We start from the raw sequence: 18,247 nt of genomic DNA on the forward strand, positions 1-18,247 counted from the left end.
TAGGTCTAGCAGTTCTTTCCTCTGTCAAACTTCACAAGCAACCTTCAAAAAAGGAAGAATGTGCCCGCCTTCTGGATGCATCTCATACCCAAGTTTGTTGAGGGATTCAAAAGTAAATACAAAGGAAGAACGCAAATTTTAAACAGCTTCTAGGTTTCGGTAAATGAGTTAACTTTCTGCTCTGAATGACTGTCGCAGCGTGGATGCCTCTAAGGCATATATCCCCTACATCTTTACCTAACCTCATGCAGCTGAATGAAGGATGGTCTTGCAAACCTTTAAAAATAGAGACTGGAGGAGCACACAGCCAACCGCATCATCAAATTTAAAAGCTTGTGTGATGGAATACTGAGCAAAAGTTTGAACAGAGCTTGAGACAATATTTCTGCACGTCTAAGTGACAGAAGCAGTTCTTGAGAACATGAAAGGGTTCAGAGCCGCCCTGTGCAGTCCCACCACCACAGGTGGTGTTCTGCTCCGTGGCAAATCTCAGCAGGCCACTAGCAAGCAAAGCAGACGCCATCACATCTCTACGCAGAGAACAAAGACTTGAAGTCTTTTCAGATGGGATGGGGAGTGTCCAACTGGAGCCTGGAGAGACTTGACTTGAAGCTGAAGGTCTAGCACTTTCCTAATATGCCATGAAAGGAATTGACCTCAAGGTTTTCTCGGTCCCGAAAGAGAAACGTATTTTCCCCTCTGTAATCTACTGTCTAAAATGACTTTAAAAGTATGGTTTTTGGGAGAGAGGAAAAATAAAACATGCTTAGTTAGCCACTGGAAGGAACATTAAGTGTCATCTACTGTAACCATGTCCTTAAGAAAAACAGTAGCTGATGTTCATCCACTTGGTATGATGAGGTAAAATAAAAAGAATACTATTTTTTACAGGAAGGGCATGGAAAGGATAATTATTAAGGCATATTAAGCTACTAGGAACAACACTGTGTTCCTATGATAACGATATTTCTCATGCTAGAGGAAATAGTTGCAAAAGTCCCTTGAGATATCTGAACAATGAGCAGTACGAGAGAACCAGTGTAATGTGTGGTTGGCAAAATCAGAAGCTAAAGAAATGCACGTGACCACCTGACACTAACTGAGAAATCATGAGTTCAAGGACTTTGTCCCAGAAGAATCAGTTTTTCAGAGGAAGATGAAGAGATATTTTCTTACCCTTACTGTGCAATATGAATAAAGAATATAAGAATATAAACTAACATTTTCTACAGTCACGTGCAAATGATGATTATGAGAGTACAGGAAAAAAAAGAATGAAAAAAAATCTATTCAAGAGTAAATATGATTTTGAAAACCAGTAATAAGTTTTAAGGAGGGCTTGGGTATTAAAGAAGGAAACCATTAGATGCCATACTCTCTTCCCTTCCCTCTTCTATTTTAATTGATTTAGATGATGTCAGTCTATGTAAGTAGTCAGAAGCAGTCATGCTGTCTTCTCAATATAAAGTTATTGGCTACTTGCCTCTCAAGCTGTTTCTTCTAAATGTTTCCCCATGCCCTAAATCAGACACACATCTTCAATGCTTTTCGATTCTCTAACATCTGCCTATGTAACTATTGCTAGGTTAACCTAAGCTGCCCATAACAACAAATATTCACCTACTGACTACATTATTTTCTCTTTCTTAGTTTCCATGCATTATTTCTGTATTATCCTATACTAAATACTAGAGTTACCCTTGACTTTTGTAGTCCTAAACAGTAACTTTACAGCTGTTTAGTTTAAAACATTTAGTGAAGCCTGAGATCACTCTTCCTGCCTTTGTAGACAAAGTTTACACCCAGCACTATGATAGCATCGAATCAAACTGGGGAGAGAAGGGAAAGGGAAGGAGGCTGTTGAGGATTACAGAATAATTAAATACAGGGAGCACTAGCTAATCTTGGCTTTTTCTACCTACTTTTCAGCAACAGTTTATTAGTTGTTGGTAGTATAACAACACACCAGTGACAGTATTTGTGCTACTTATAGGTGGCACACTCACATTTTTAGGGGAAACAATCCTTATGCTGTTGCACCCTTATTTTGAACACTTATTTGAACACAGTCAAATTGATGCCCTATTTTGGGAATGGGTTCCTACTCACTTGCCAGTACCCTGGTTAACAGCAGTCATCCAAAGGCACCTTACTAGGTTGCAAGTGGTATAAGCTGCTATTAAGGGGATGGAGCCGACAGCCACAGTGGGATACAGGGTGCCCATCGCTTCTGACCCAGTCATGCAAGTGGAATACAGTAAGACTGGACAACCACACCAATGGGTCTTAGGGCAGCTTTTAAGATGTTCTCAGCTAACAGGGCTGGCAGAACCATCCAACATCTTTATGAATACTAAAATCAACAGACACACTCATACTTTTCCTAAGTGGCTAGTGCCTAAATCTAGGGGAAACCTACACTGCAGTCAATTAGCAGCAGGGAACTATGAGGTTATGTTGCCAATCTGAAGATCCATCTCCCTATATTGTCACACCCTACACAGTTACTTAGCACTGGCTACTTCTGCCATTTTCAGCAAAGCTTAGAATCTAGCTGCGTGTTATTTGCTCAAGACACAAGGGTCTCTGTGACTGAGCTGTTGCAAGGCTCCCTCTGGTCAGCCACCTCCTGCATCGGTGGATAACTAACATCCCAGAGCTATTCCAGAGCAATTGGACAAGGCAAGTTGGGACAGTCCCTGTCCATAGGTTCAGAAGGCAGGATCTTCCACACCTTTTCAGGGTCTTCAGCTTCTCGGTGAGTCTCCAGGACTACAGCTTCAGTTTCTGTATATATGTCCAGTTTCAGCCATGAACAGAGCTCTTTCCCCTTGGTCAGGCAGCAAGAGTAGAATTCTCAGAAACCTCATTAGTGCATCTTTCCCCACCCCCACTGCTGTCTGCTACAATTAGTTTTAAAGCCGTGCAAGACAGAAGCTGTTTCCTCAAGCACTTTGCAGTACTTGGCTTTCCTGAGAACGGAGACTTGAACACAGTAACTGCAGAGTCTGGTCACTGTCTTGAGGGTTGTCACAAAGCTGAATCCTCCCTGACAGCAGGTACCACCGATGGCGGAACATATATAACCCATGGGGGTCCGGGCATCCCACAGGGATCCTCCAGTACATCTGCTGCTCTTCGCTGTATCTTCTACAGGCAGGGACGGCAGTATCCTTCATGCCTTGCTGCCAGTGGCAGGCTTGCACCTCAGCCCATACTTACATGCTTGTACCAGGTTGTTCTTTAGGAAGAAGCTGATCTGCTTCAAAAACCTTGAAAAAATATCTTGTTTCCATTCCCGGCAACAATGACTGCAGGCACTGGGCACCTCAGCGTCCCTGAAACCCAGCGACAGAAACTCCGAAGCTGAGGCAATCTGCTCGCTCGAATCTGCCAAGGTTGGTTTTTCTTGCTCGCCTGCTCCCTCCAGAGGCCAAGCGTGCAAGGGCATTTTGCGGATCATCTTCCTCAGCTGGGAGTAAGTCATTAACTTAACCGTACAGAAGAAAAGGGCTGACTAAGGAATATAGATACTCTAAAGATGCAGAAGAGACCCTGACGCCATCACAGCCTGGACACACAAATAGGAGGCACTGGACTGGAGCTGCCCACTTTTACAAGCGGAAAGAATGAGTGCCTGCAGAACACAGTACGACTACTTCAAAACAGAATTTACTGTAAGGCAAGTGACGCGGTAATGGGCCCCATAACTGCTACCAAGTCTCTCTCAGCTTGTGATTAAGCTTTCCTTTCTTGAACTGACAGCCTGGATATAAATAAAACTGCTGTGCAAGTGTCCCCTCTATCTACAAACACACTGGAAAAAACACGAAGAAAAGCTAACTCATATGACAGACAACAGTCTCATCTATATATTTTTTGAAGTATTTTTGTCCCACTAAGCATCTAAAGGAAAGTCCAAAACCATAACTGTTATAAATAAAAATCTGGATTCCAAGTCTGACCCAGGAGGAAACAAGCACTTGAAGGGAGGAACAAGTCTTTAGATGCTTTAAATGGTACCGTCCTGCCAGTACCTACTTCCCAGGTGGAATTATGACATGCAGGTACTTGATATTTTCTGCTCGCCTCCCTATTTGGTTGAGATTTGATTTTATAATCATAAAGTTAATATTTGGCATTAAATTTGGTGGCAAGATATAGCACAAGCAACCTGAATTAATCAATAGGAACTCTTGACTCACGCTTGCTAGGAGAAAAAAAAAAGGGGCATTCTCCCTGCTCAGCTCTTCTCCCTCCTTCCCCAAAGGGCACACACATCCCGAGAAAAAATTCTGAAGATTCATTGTTTTGTGTCAAAATGAGACAGCATTGCCAACAAGTGCCTTCACAAAAGCCAGCAACAGGCCTGAAGTTTAAAGGCACCAATAAAGCTGCACTCCGACTACTCCGTGACTATTTCAGATAATACTTTCCTCTTCCCACACAAAAGGCTGTACTTTAGCTTTCAAGTCCTCGCTTCTGTGGTCAAACCACCTAGACTGCATAGTGTTCACAGACAGAAGCCTAGGCTTGAGTCCTCTACTGAACCGTATGATACAGGCAAACAAGTCCCACGATACTCGCGTTCAATAACAGCAGGTGATTATGGCTTAGATTGAAGCCTGCTCAGCCGTCAGAGCGGCCAACGCTCTGACTCACCTGAAAACAAGACCTACCTCAGCACCAGAGGGCCACAGGGAGCGGCAGTCCCAGCGTTAGCTCGCAACCTCGACGTGCCACGAGTCCTGTCCCTTCATCATGGAGAACCTGGTCAGGAGCATAGCCGGGTACCCCACTGAGCAAACCGCCACCCGTGGTCACCAGCTCAGTTTCATTCATGGACCACTCAGATTTCAGAGCAATCACCGTGCCAGCCGAACCTCCACCAGGTTATACGTGGTACCATGACCACGTACGGCACTAGCGCATAGTACCACACATATGCATGGCAGCACATACAGTGCACAGCCATATATAATAACCTATCAGTAGTAACAAGTAAATAGCACAGCTCAACAATCGTGGGTCACCGGCTCCTCCTCCTCTTGCATAATGAGAGGGTTTTGGGCTTTTTTTGAAGTCATATACTTTTTTCCAATTAGTGTGTCTGGACTATACCTGCTAAGGATTAGAGTGGAAAAGGATTAGGGCTGTCCAACCAAGTGCACAGCTGTTCCTCTTATAAGGTGAAGAAGCAAAGAAGATTTGGAACAATGAACAAAAATCATGTTTCAAAGTTTTAATCGCAGAGACCTCAAAGTGGGAAACATCTTAGAGAACACAAAGTTTACATGATAGCTGCACGACATTTATTTTTGAATCCCTACTTTCAATTTTACACTATAGGTAAAAGGCAGCAGCGGTTCCCCAAATTAAACAAGAATTATTAAAAATTTATCTAGAAAATACTCTGACAGATGGAGCACCTTTCATGGCGTTGCAGTCAGCAATCCTGCAGTCCTCTACCTGACAGCTGCTGTTCGACCACCCTTCTCTGCATGGAGGCACTGAAAAGACAGCAACTTGGGCAAGCCATTTCCCCACCCCCCCAAAGGAGAGAAACAAGGGACAACATAAAGCTGCCTAGACTGGTCTGTGAAAGGAGGTTTAGCAACCCGACAGAGAAACAAGATGAGAAAATGTATTCAAGGAAGGCAACACAGCCTAGCAGAAGTAGAAACCAGATGGTGTTGAGCCAGAGCATTAATAAGAAATTAATGGTTAAATAGGAAATTTACTTAAAAAACTGCAGTTTAGGCTGAGCCAGACACAAGCCCAGGAGCAATAAAGATGGGAAGGAACCTCAGGGCAAGCCATAACCCATTCTGTCAGGAAGAGTGCTTCGTCTTCGTCCCACCGTTGACGTCTCTGTTACACTGGAGAACTCTGGTACAGTGAAATAAGTTCCTCGCAGCAGCAGCGTATTCGTTGGTGTTCCTCCTTACCACTGACCTCGCACTTCACATTTTGCCCTCCTTTGGCAAGTATAATTTCCATAATATCTGTATCTTCAGTAAACATTTACTGTTAATTTAATCATTAACCTTTCTGCTAGCACAACTGAAAGACCAGACACCTTCTGCACCTGGACCTCAAGATCAGTTTTGAGAGCTCTCAACTGTTTTTAGAGTTGCCCATAGCGTCCTTAATACGCAGAGGAAACCAATGAGCTAGGGAACGGTTTATAAACCTTATCTTGAAACATTACAGCATTCATGTTGCTTCACAACTGAACCTTACTGGCATACGAAGACAGTAAATTCATAGACTAAGATCAGTGGAGTAAGAACGCTGTATTGGTAGTACCTTTTCCCAATATTTAGCAAGTTTTTACAATATTTAAAATCCATGAAACATTTGGCACTAAGAAACCGTTATCCCCAGAGTAAGATACCAGTTCCACATATGGAAAATAGACACTGTAATAAAAGGAAAAGGTAAAAGAGAAGACATTTTCCCAAAAGTTCTGGAAGTTCAAATCCAGCCCAGAACTCCTCCTTAAAAACCATGCAAAGCAACGAGGCCACTCCATATTTAAAGCCATTTGTTTTTTATCTATTGGGGTAGTCACTTTACATCATACCAAAAAAACTGTATAACGAATACAAGTGTCAAGAATCAGATTTTTATGGCACAAAAGGAAGTCTTCTGTTAACCTGCTTTCAGAGTTGTTAAATACATAATTGAAGACAAAGAAACTAAGGCTACCACAAAATAATATTTGCATGATGATGTTAGTCTTTATTCAGCTTCTCAACTGACTCCTCCAGTCTGAAGGTGGAGAAGAATCTTTCCATTAGTTTGTTTCAGTGACTTACTCGGGATGAAAAGATTCTTTTCCTATGTTTGACACAAATTTATTTTCTCATTTATATTGTTATTCAAAGTTCACATAAGCTTTAATGTTGTACCTTACAATGTATGGAATTTAAGATTAAAATAAAACTCTACTCTTAACATAACCTCTTCTAGAATGTAAAAATATTCTACACGTTTAACATATCAAGACTGTTAAGCATTTACTTTGGGGAAAAACTATTTTACCTTTTTTTTCAGTACAAACCCAACTGTTAATGTTTTGCACTAATGTATCCCTGTTAAGTTGGGTGCCACCCAGCGTTCACCTCCTGCAGCTACAGAAGAGCTATGCATACAAGACAGTTTTTAACAACTGCAAATTTGAGATGCTGCTTACTTTTTATCGTTACTTCTTCCCTACCCCTCCACCGTGGCAAATTCACATCTTTGAAATAATGAGTGTTCTTAATTATCAAAATCAGTATAAAAATAGCAGCATGCTACTAGACATGGAAAGCAGGTTCATCATGCATTATGAGTTTAAATGCAGATTTCTGCCTTCCTCTTTTGTTATCAAAATCTTTTTTTAAAGTCAACATCAAGGCAAGGGGTATAAGGACAGACACTGCATAGTATGATTTGATACTAGTCTGAACTGGGTATTTATATTTAATCATAATCCATGATAATTACAGGGTAAACAATTTTTATTTCAAAATACAAGTTTAACTGGAATTGTAGTGATGAAAGCAGAAGAGGGAAAAATGCAGTCTTTTACAGCCCGTGTCACTGTGTCTCACTTATATCCAGAGGTAAAAGCTCTAATTGGTGAAGAGACAAAATATTTGTGGCGTTTCATTGAACCTTTGTGATAATCCAGCATTATCCATTTCTAAAGAAATATAAATACTTTAAAACAAACATTGAAAATAAATCCTTTTGATGTAACAAACTACACTCTTTACCAAGAATTTTCAGTCGTCTTAAAAGAAAGGGACTTCACCCAAAAAATAATCGAAATATCAATGTAGAACAATCCTTGGAGGAAAAAAGTCGGAATGTAAACCTCTGTTCCAAATTAGATCTGAAAAGCAAAAACACACCGCGTATTTAATTCATGTGCATTTTTCATCAAGCAACTCAAGCTATCTTTATAGTTCAACGGGAGACCTCCTGAACTTGGTTCAGTGCTGGTTTTGCCTCAGCTCATATCCTGTTTTCTTAACGTGCGGACAATTACTCTCCGCTTACATCCCCGCCGCCACTGTTACGATACTATGGTTACGCAGGTGAGCAATTCTGCCAATATAATTACTCACAAAGAGTACAGACATAAATTAGCCCACAATTCTCAAAAGTGAGAACAAAGCCGAGTTTAACGCTAACTGCCCTAAATAGTCACTATCCAAATTAATTTGGTGGCAAAATGAATGGTCTTTCACGTTAACTATGACTTTGGAAACCACACGTCATTCTAGGTAGACTAGGATGATCCTCAGAGAGGTTACACACGTTTTATCTCTTCATGTCTTTTCCTTTCTTAAAGCATGATACTAATATGATATTGCATAGCTGACAGAAGCTTAAAAACAGTCACAGCTGCTCACTTAAATAAACTATCCCACACAAAGATCCATTAGTTTGCAGATTTTATTCTTTCAATATTCCCACAGCTACTTATCGCTTTGACGTCTTACAATAGCTTCACTATTAAAAATGTGCAGCACTAGAAAGTATTTCTAGCTTCAGTAAACTAAATCACTAAATCTTCAGTAAGCTGAACCACTGACAAAGTGCAGTTTTCAAAATTCTGAAGAAAAATTTAAGATTTTGAAATTTTTTAAAACATTCAATCTAATGCATCGTATATTGAGAACCTCAAAAAGTCAAAACACGTAAGCATTTGAAGAGCACAAGTCCTATTACCAACTCAGAGAGAGGGAGGACTAAAAAGATGAAGAATTAAAAAATAATAATATACTTAGAACAGTCTATCCAATTAAGTTAACTCACTGGCTCAGTAAGTTACTACTTATCCTCTCAGCCAGTTGACCCTGCACACATTAATCTCTCAACTGCAAAAGAAAGTGCGTTGTCTTAGAAAACATTTCACAGCAGATTCTACTTCTGCAACTTACTATATAATTTGAATTGTAACAATTTTACTACTACAATTTAAGAGTGTGCATGGTCAGTTACTACGGCTTAGTGATCAGCAGTAACACAACTGATTGTGATGATCTGTAAATTCAGGATTACACTTAACTTTAGTAACTACTAAGATGCAGCTTTGAATGATTTTTATGTAAACACGGACACTTAAAGTCTTTTTTTTTTTTTAAAAGCACAAATCCCTCAATCATTTCTGTAGTTATTATTAGACCGTGATGATGTTAGAACTACAGAGAAATGACAAAGGTGATGCAATACCCCCAAACACCTATATAACCTGTGACCCGTTTCAGCAGTTGGTGTCCAATGCAGTTTGCATCAGCACTTTATGGCTCACCCTGCCTCAACCGAAGCAGTCACAGCTGCCCTTCACAGCACAGGAGCTGACCCACCAATCTTTCTGCCTCCTCCCTGAGAGGTCCTTCTAGCCTAGGGGACGCAAGAAAACCCTAGTAGTCTGCTAAACCTTCCTACATCATCTACTCTCCTTTGCATCTTGAGCTTGTTGTAAGGAGCTTACGCTTCAGAGAGCAGTACTGAGGGCTACGTCCAGTTCCTTCAATATGAACGTACCCAGATACATCCATGTATGTAGTTGTCGACTTGTATAAGTCCAGCTCGTTGTGCACACACACATATATATGTACACACACAGAGTCATTTGATGGATGCTACTACATAAAATTGAAGTCCTTTGACCCCAAAGACCTAGAGTTCTTTTAGGCATCTTATGGGCAACGAGAAGACTGCTCCCCAGTATGTTTTACTAGTATGACACTAAGCATGCTATTTGCTTAGAGGTCAGCTAGAGGACGATTGTAGGACAGAAGAGAGACCAGAAAGCTGGCATGCATATGTCCACAGCACCTTCTGAAGCAGTCCCTGAGGTGGTGAGCTATTCTGAACATCAGTGTATTATTTTAATTGCTCTAGAACAAGGGAAAACAGCTGATTGCCAAAGATGACAGTTTCAAGCATAGGATACAAAATATATGTTTACTACTTACGTCATCAATATCTTCATCATCATCTCCAATATCATCAAACTGGATTTCATCATCATCTCCAGGACCAAACGTGTCTGTTTCATTGATTTTAGCTAAAAAGCAATTTAGAGAAGTTAAGGAGCGTGCTCACACCAAGTCAAGAGAGATTGAATACTCTTGTCCAATAGGAACTTCCAATTTGAAGTGAAAAATTTCTTACCATGTTCTGGAAGCTCTCCATATGCTTTCAGACTTCTGGCTTCATCTGCATTGTACTTTAGAATAACATCAGCCTTGTTATCCTAAATAAGAATTGAATAGAATTTATTAGTCGTCTATGAAGAAAAAGCACCTCCCTATTAACCTCAGCAGACTAGTGACACCTATACTATTTATAGAAGAATATCTTGTTCCTCTTTTTCGTCCTGTTCCTTTAAATGTGAAGTGAAAAATGCTCATTTGTCAATATCTTCATTTCTTCTGGGTGATTATTTACAATAGGAGAAAATCAAGTTATTTGAGAAGTTCAGTTTCATGCCTTTGAAATTAATCTTTCTTCAGAGAATACACGTAGTGAGGTGCTTGGTGGTCAGTCAGAAAGTGTCAAAACTTCCTAGTTTGAAGTAGTTTAATATCGACAGTAAATGACAGTATCTTAAATGTTTTACAACTCTAATGTACGTTTCAGAAGCAGAAGCTATCACCAAACATTTGATGACACAACACTAACATTCATGAAAAAGCATAATGAAAATTTGACAACTGTTTTCCATTAATCTTTACATTAGGTAAAATTATGCTACTACATTTTTTGAAGTTTAAGTAGAAACTAATCACTGATCAATTGGCCTCTTAAAGCCTAAACATCAAGGCTCCAAAATTCTGATTGTTAAAAATTCTGATTATCACAGTAAAATGTTTGGTGCTTGGCTCAATCTCCCTTATATCACAGGATCCAAGCATCAAACAGCTACACCTGAAGGAAAAAAAAAGAAAAAAAAAAAAAAAGAAGAGTCGGGTGCGGTGCCAGTAAGCACCTTCACTCAAAGTTCCAGGGTGCAATTTAGAAGAACAAGTTGAACCAGGATTTGTCATCTACTCAGGACAATCTTTCTGTAATACAAGGAAACTAAAAGTCATGGTTTAGCATAACTAGACACAAATTCAAAGAAAGTTAGATGGGCATTTCGTCACAATACCTGCTGCAATTTGAACGCTAAATAAAACTGTTTGTAAAATATTCTTCATGGGCAAATTATATTGAATGTTTACCTGGTAGTCTCGTAAGCCAACCAATATAATATCAGATGTATTTATCCAGACCTGAAAGAGAAAACATATGTTATATTGCAGGAATTCAACTTGTCGTATAACACAAAAGTCAAACAGCACATTTAGGTTTATCAAAAGACATGAAACATTTCTCTACAGCCACCACTTCCACTTTCTAACCAGTAAACTGGAAATATCCAATTCCATATTTTAACAGCAAAACCAAGGTCATAAATACCCACAGATATATTGTTTCACATGTTTCAGAACTACTATTAAGGTAAATCAAACTTCTTTGAAGAGCTGCTAGCTAACGAGGTGGTTATGAAGCCATAATTCCTGAGAAAACAGGAATAATGCATCAAGCCACCACTCTGTGAGCTCCACAAGGGCAAAAATGAAAGAAAAACCTGATGAAGGGGGTGATGAACACGCACAGTGAAGAGCACCAGAAAATTAATGGAGTTTTCTACCACCTGACTGTGCTAATCAGTCAAGCCAAAGCCAGAAGCCTGCAAAACAGAACATGCTAATTTAAATGCACGAGATAGTTCTATCCCGCATCAGCTTGATTTTTTTGGAGATTAGATATTTCAGCTGAGATTTCCTTTCTTTTAGGCATGATGAATAGATAAGCGATGCTTTCTGTGGCAAGAAATTAATTCTGCAGCTCCTAGAATTTATCTACGTACATTCTCCATTACCTTCAACAGCTTATTGCAGTGTATTGCTAGCAGCTAGCAGGGCTCACACTGATACCAAGGTACATGTATTCACTGGTCTCCGCAAAACAGACAGGTAGAACAATCCAGAGTGAACACAATGAATGTCTTTTTTTATTTGGAACAGACTATCTGAGAGGACCTACTCCGTACCAGCGCCAGCAGAGGTTGGGAAGCTGCAACGTCTGACAAGGGCAAGAGGGGACAGCATCCAAAGATGGCAAAATTGACAATGAAAGTATACACACCGGACTTCCCTGAAGGTACAAACTTTTGCCAATCAGAATACACAAAAGTATTTCAGGAACTGATGAAGCGGACAACGAAACGATGGCATCTGAGGCGCCTGTGGGAAGCTATAAAGAAACCTTCCGAAATGACCCTTATTGAACTATTCTCAGATAAATCACCCACTGAGAAGATGATAATATTCAGTTCCTCCCCAGACCAAACTAAGTGGGGTGTCAAACCCTGATCCTTATTGGGTTTGGGAAATCGCATTCAAAAAAGGTAGCTTTCTACAACCTTCTTACATCTTTGTTTTCCTATGCTGGGTGTCAGTCTTCATGTTAATAGAAGTTCTCCTGCTAAGCTAGGTACTGATCTAGTCTCAGATATAACATGCCAATTTTCCAAATACTCATCAAGTTTCCCATCTACAATTAGGGAGCTTTTAATATTTCATATACATATTTCACATACAAGTTTCTAGAATATTAAAAATTAGTATTTCATAAGCAGCCAAAAAAAATATCTCCCCCGAAGCATACACATCCAAAGGCAGCCTTTCAACTATAAGCTTCACTCAAACGTCAAAGGCTGCCTATTTTTGTGCCGGCAATACAAACAGAAGAACAAACTAGCTTACTGTCAAAAAATAAGTTTATGATATTAGGGTACAGTAGAAATATTATCTTTTGTAATGAACTACACATGTATATTTTTACAATTACATATCACACAGAATGCCACTGTTCTCTACTGCAATGCTCCAGAATTACCTTTTTTCTTAGTTTCCCTCTAATATGACATAACCTCTTCACACCATCAAAACATAATGCCTCCAATCTTCCATTGCCTAACATCTTGATCACCTGGGCATATTCTGAAAGAGAGGGTAACATATAGCAAAACTTGTAAACAAATACAGCTTGGTGAAACAACCAGTAACTTCTGCCAAAAAGTAACCAAATGTAACCAAAATTTGCTGTAACATTTTATCAAACGTGAACAGCTGAGAGGCGTTTTGACCAGCCACACAGGCTGCTGAATGCAGCACAGTTTTCGTATCACCCTTGATGTTAACATTTTCAAACACTGCTCATTCTTGGTTGTATCCATGCTTTTGTTCCCTCTGAAATGCTTACTACAGCTAATTTTTAGAGCTATCAAGTCACACTCAAGATTTTCAAAGTTTATGACAGCATCACAGCACCTGTCCTAACAGACAAAATCCCGTGCTGTCACTGAGGGAAGAGGAGAAAGTGGCACATCCTGGACACCCCACTGACACCCTGAATCCCTTTGGCAGAGGTTCTTGAAAGGACACGTCCTGGTGTTCTCAGAAACTGTCAGAAGGGCAAGTACCAGGCTTCAGTTGAAAACTACGAAGCTCCTCTCCAACATCCACCCTCAATCTCTCACCTTGTATTTAATCTCCTTCCCTCACCAAGTTCTAGAAATCACTACTGAAGTACTTCACAAAATTGAAGTTTGCAGCATAATGTATTACCATTTATCTCAAAAGAATAAAGCTTGTAAGAATTATAACACTATCATTACAAACCTTGTAAGAATTATAACATTATCTGACCGCCCATACTCACCAGAAAAAAAAATTCCTAATTAGCTGGAGCTGTATTTCAATATTCTAAAATCTTACCTTAGCACAAGCTAGATAGTCCAACAAACCACTTGAGAATATTAATAACTGAAAATAATGTTTCACTGCTGCTCATGGCTTGGATGGACATACTCTTCACTGGGTAAAAAACACTGGCTGGATGGCCCAGCCCAAAAAGTTGTGGTGGATGAAGTTAAATCCAGCTGGTGGCCGGTCACAAGTGGTGTTCCCCAGGGCTCAGTACTGGTGCCAGCTCTGTTTAATATCTTTATCAATGATACGGATGCGGGGATTGAGTGCGCCCTCAGTAAGTTTGCTTACTGAGGTAAGAAAAGCACCAAGTTGGGAAGGAGCGTTGATCTGCTTGAGTGTAGGAAGGCTCTGCAGAGGGATCTGGACAGGCCGCATCAATATGCTGAGGCCAACTGCATGAGATTCAACAAGGTCAACGGGTCACAACAACCCCATGCAACGCTACAGACTTGGGGAGGAGTGGCTGGAGAGCTGCCTGGAGGAAAAGGACCTGGGGGAGTTGGTCGACAGCCGCCTGAACAGGAGCCAGCAGTGTGCTCAGGTGGCCAAGAAGGCCAGCAGCACCCTGGCTTGTATCAGGAATAGTGTGGCCAGCAGGAGCAGGGAGGTGATCGTGCCCCTGTGCTCGGCACTGGTGAGTCAGCACCTCAAATACTGTGTGCAGTTTTGGGCCCCTCACTGCAAGAAGGACATTGAGGTGCTGGAGCGTGTCCAGAGAAGGGCAGCGAAGCTGGTGAAGGGTCTATAGAACAAGTCTTATGAGGAGCGGCTGAGGGAGCTGGGGTTGTTTATCCTGGAGAAGATGAGGCCGAGGGGAGACCTTATCACTCTCTACAACTACCTGAAAGGAGGCTGTAGTGAGGTGGGTGTTGGTCTCTTCTCCCAAGTAACAAGTGATAGGACAAGAGGAAATGGCCTCAAGCTGCATCAGGGGAGGTTTAGATTGGATATTAGGAAAAATTTCTTCACTAAAAGTGTTGTCAAGCACTGGAACAGGCTGCCCAGAGAGGTAGTAAAGTCACCATCCTTGGAGGTATTTAAAAGATGTGTAGATGTGGCACTTAGGGACATGGTTTAGTGGCAGCAGTGCTAGGTTAACTGTTGGTCCTGATGATCTTATAGAATCATTTAGGTTGGAAAAGATTAAGTAGATTTTGCTTGGAAGTTGAAAAGGATTTTAAGTTTTATAAGTGCAGCAAAATCAACTCCTTTTTTGCTTACAACTGTCACAGAATATCAGGAAGAGCTTAAAAAAATGAGTTCAGTCGCCACTTATTTTACAGTGATTTAAGTCAGTACTTTTCCTTTATTTCTAACAAAGCAACTGATTAACTGGTCACTAGGCAAATACTTGCATACATGTGAGCAACCACAAGACTGTGACACACAAGACAGGGTAAGCCAAAAGACAGGGGAGAGGGGAATACTAGTCATCACCCCACAGCTGAACACCCCTGTGGCTTACTTTACTTGACAACACCCAAGTAAGGACCTTTCCTATTCCTCCTGTTTTAGCAATTGTTAGACATCCAACCCAGGAGCGAATTCGACCAAACCTTCAGGGGACAGTGGAAGAACAGCAAGATGTACTGTTCTGCCAGGTCAGTGACTTCGCAGAACTCACTCAAGGATCCAAGCAATGTTGCAGTCAGTATAAACAGAAAGCGGGACTGCACATCCAAGAGACTACAAACAACTACTGGCAACACTGAAATACATCAGTTAAACTAGCTTCTTACAGACCCTCACACAGAGCAACTCACGGAACTTCTAGGGGACGTTTACACACATACTGTATTACCACGGCATCACAATAAGGTCAAGGAGAGGCAAGCTTCATTCTTAAGTGGTGAAGCTACTTAAGTTTTCCCTTTTCCTAATGTCTTCCTCCTACACTGAATGTGTCATGGAGAATTCAAATACAACACCAATGAGAATACCTCCCTTTATTCCACACTAACTTTGTATTTCTCTTACATCCAGGTGTTTTCTCTGTGTATCAATTTCCAATGTGTGTCACTCACAATATTGGACTGAAAACAATGGCATTGTTAAGCTATAGCTAAAGACTCACCTTGCCCGTCTTCCTTGAACACCAATTCTCTTTTTTCTGATTCATTCTCATTCTTACCTCGTCGCCTATTTTTACCTCCTTTGCCTAAATTAAAAGGGGGAGGAGGAAAAGAGCATGTGTTACTATCTGTGAATACAGTGAATGAAATAATCAGACTTATGGGGATTTCTGTGCTTGATTTCTATATGGCTGTTTTGAGCATCTGTCACGGTTTAACCCAGCAGGCTGCTAAGCACCACACAGCTCACTTCCCCACAGTGGGATGGGGGACAGAATCAGAAAAAAAGGTAAAACTCATGGGTTGAGATAAAGAGAGTGTAGTAGCACAGAAAATGAAGGGAAAATAATAATAATGATAAAAGAATATACAAAGCAAGTGATGCACAATGCAGTTGCTCACTGACCGATGCGCAGTCAGTTCCCAAGCAGCAGCCATGACCCCCCAGGCAACTCCCCCCTGGTTTTTTGTTCAGTGTGACATCATCTATCCCTCTGGCCAGTTTGGGACAGCTGTCCTGGCTGTGCCCCCTTCCAGCTTCTTGTGCACCTCCAGCCTCCTCACTGGCAGGGCAGTACGAGAAGTTGAAAAGTCCCTGACTTAGTGTAATCACTGCTGAGCAACAACTAAAACATCAGTGTGTTATTAACATTATTCTCATGCTAAATCCAAAACACAGCACTGTACCAAGTACTAGGAAGAAAATTAAGTCTACCCCAGGCAAAACCAGAACAGTATCCTATCCAGATCTAGATTTTTTTGCTTACTTTTTATGATCTTTGGCTCTAAATTTTTTAAGTGAGTAGTAACATAGTAATTAAAAGATTAGAGTCACCACTATTTAAGACGTCTGGGTTGCTCTGGAGTCACAGCAGCCTCAACAAGGATTTGCACAAGATGGCCATTTTCAGTTTTTCTGGCCACTGCTACTAAATACTCCGTAAATAACAGCAAAATAACGTGATGCACATAACTACCAAAGAGCAGAATAACTTGAGGGGTTATGGTAGTGCTGAAATCCTTGAAATACTCAGAGGAAACCTTATGCTCCAGGTGAAGGTGCCCTTTTTAAAAGGCACACACGTGGCAACGGGATTAGATGCTCTTCACGGAGACACAGAAGAGCAGCTCGTACTTCCCTCCCCCGTTAAAAGGCTGCTGATCCCTTCCTCTCTTTTCCCTCAAGCAGCGGAGTGGGGGAAAAGGTGAGAAGCAGCCGACCCCGGCGGGCCAGCGGAGGGGAAGCCCTCCCTCGGCGGCCTCCCCGGGGCGGCGGGCCGGGCCGCCCCTGACAGCCAAACCCCGCCGGGGCCCGCTCCTCCCGACCGGCCAGGCCCCAGGGGCCTCCGGCACGCCGCTGGGCCGCGTACGAGCGGGGCCAGGCCGGGACCGCGGAGAGGAGGGGGACCCAGCCCCAGGGACCCGGCGGGCTGGGCGGGAGGGCTCCGCGCCCCCGCCCCGCCCGCGGGCACCGGGCCGCGGCGGCTCCCACGTGAGAGGAGGCGGCGGCGGGCGGGGGGGCCGTCCCTGGGCCTCCCCGGCGCGGCCGCGCCCGGGCCCGGCCTCCTCGCTACGGCGTGAAGGGCCGGGCCGCGGCGGAAGGCCCGGCGGTGGGGAGGGCGCGCCTCACCTTTATTCTTGGGCATGGCGCCGGGCGCTCCGGGGCGGAGGGGCTGCGGGCAGCGGCGGCGGTTGGGGCTTCACGCGGCTCCCGCGAAGGGGGAGGCGGTCGGCAGCTCCTCGCGCGGCGGGACCGGGAGCGGGGCTGCGGGTGAGCTCGTGCGTTCCGGCCACTGGCTCCGATCCGGCCCACAGCGCCCCCTGACGCGCGGGAGGGCTCGCCACACGCCGGCAGCACCGCCTCTGCGCAGGCGCCCCGCGCTCTCCTGGAAGCCCGCCTGCTCCTGGAGGCGTGGCCGTGGCGAGGGGCGGGACACAAACACACACCCACCTCCGGAGTCTCCATCATCAGGCGCTTCGCCATTGGCCAGGGCTCCGCGGCGGGCGCGCAGCGGCGGCCAATCAGAGGCTGCAGGAGGTGGCTGTCGGCGCGAGCGGGGGCGGTGGGCGGGGCCCGGCCACCTCCCTCTCCCCCCTTCTTACCCGAGGGGCCCGTGGAGCCGCGGCGCGGAGCTCCGTGGGTTTGGGTTTTCTGGTTTTGTTGTCCGGTACCCGCCTCGGACCGAAGGCGCGGATTCCACTGAGGAGATAACACTGCCCTCCCTCCCTGCCCGTGTTCTGTCCGCTGGTTACGTTCCTCATGCGTTCTCCATCAGTTATTGTTACGTAGACTGTGCAAACTTTAAAAAAATCTTCCATCTTTTGCAAGGTGTAAGGCTAAAAAGC

The 18,247-nt window shown here is 43.0% G+C and overlaps 1 protein-coding gene across 2 annotated transcripts; it reads right to left on the reverse strand.

Annotated features, from left to right (window-relative positions):
• Nucleotides 1-6,536: 6,536 nt before the first annotated feature.
• On the reverse strand, nucleotides 6,537-17,807 carry EIF1AX (eukaryotic translation initiation factor 1A X-linked). 2 transcript variants are annotated; one of them, XM_075096715.1, is made up of 7 exons: nucleotides 17,532-17,807; nucleotides 15,904-15,987; nucleotides 12,955-13,058; nucleotides 11,232-11,282; nucleotides 10,180-10,261; nucleotides 9,981-10,072; nucleotides 6,537-7,885 (listed from the first exon to the last, which is right to left on the reverse strand). In XM_075096715.1, exons 1-7 carry the CDS (start codon nucleotides 17,545-17,547, stop codon nucleotides 7,880-7,882), a joined length of 435 nt encoding a protein of 144 aa, XP_074952816.1. In that variant the 5' UTR covers nucleotides 17,548-17,807; the 3' UTR covers nucleotides 6,537-7,879. The 2 variants fall into 2 exon arrangements, with proteins under 2 accessions (XP_074952816.1, XP_074952824.1); XM_075096723.1 differs by lacking the exon at nucleotides 15,904-15,987 and having other exon boundaries at nucleotides 17,532-17,760.
• Nucleotides 17,808-18,247: the final 440 nt, after the last annotated feature.

This window comes from Phalacrocorax aristotelis, chromosome 1, assembly GCF_949628215.1.
Source record: "Phalacrocorax aristotelis chromosome 1, bGulAri2.1, whole genome shotgun sequence".
Taxonomy (NCBI): Eukaryota; Metazoa; Chordata; class Aves; order Suliformes; family Phalacrocoracidae; genus Phalacrocorax; species Phalacrocorax aristotelis.

Excerpts from the sequence above, each read along its gene's own strand:
- EIF1AX (XM_075096715.1), bottom strand. Across the intron at positions 13,059-15,903 it reads GTTCAAGGAAGACGGGCAAG|AATATGCCCAGGTGATCAAG; the intron begins GTGAGTCTTTAG and ends CCTCTCTTTCAG. Across the intron at positions 11,283-12,954 it reads GAGGGAAACTAAGAAAAAAG|GTCTGGATAAATACATCTGA; the intron begins GTAATTCTGGAG and ends TTTCTCTTTCAG.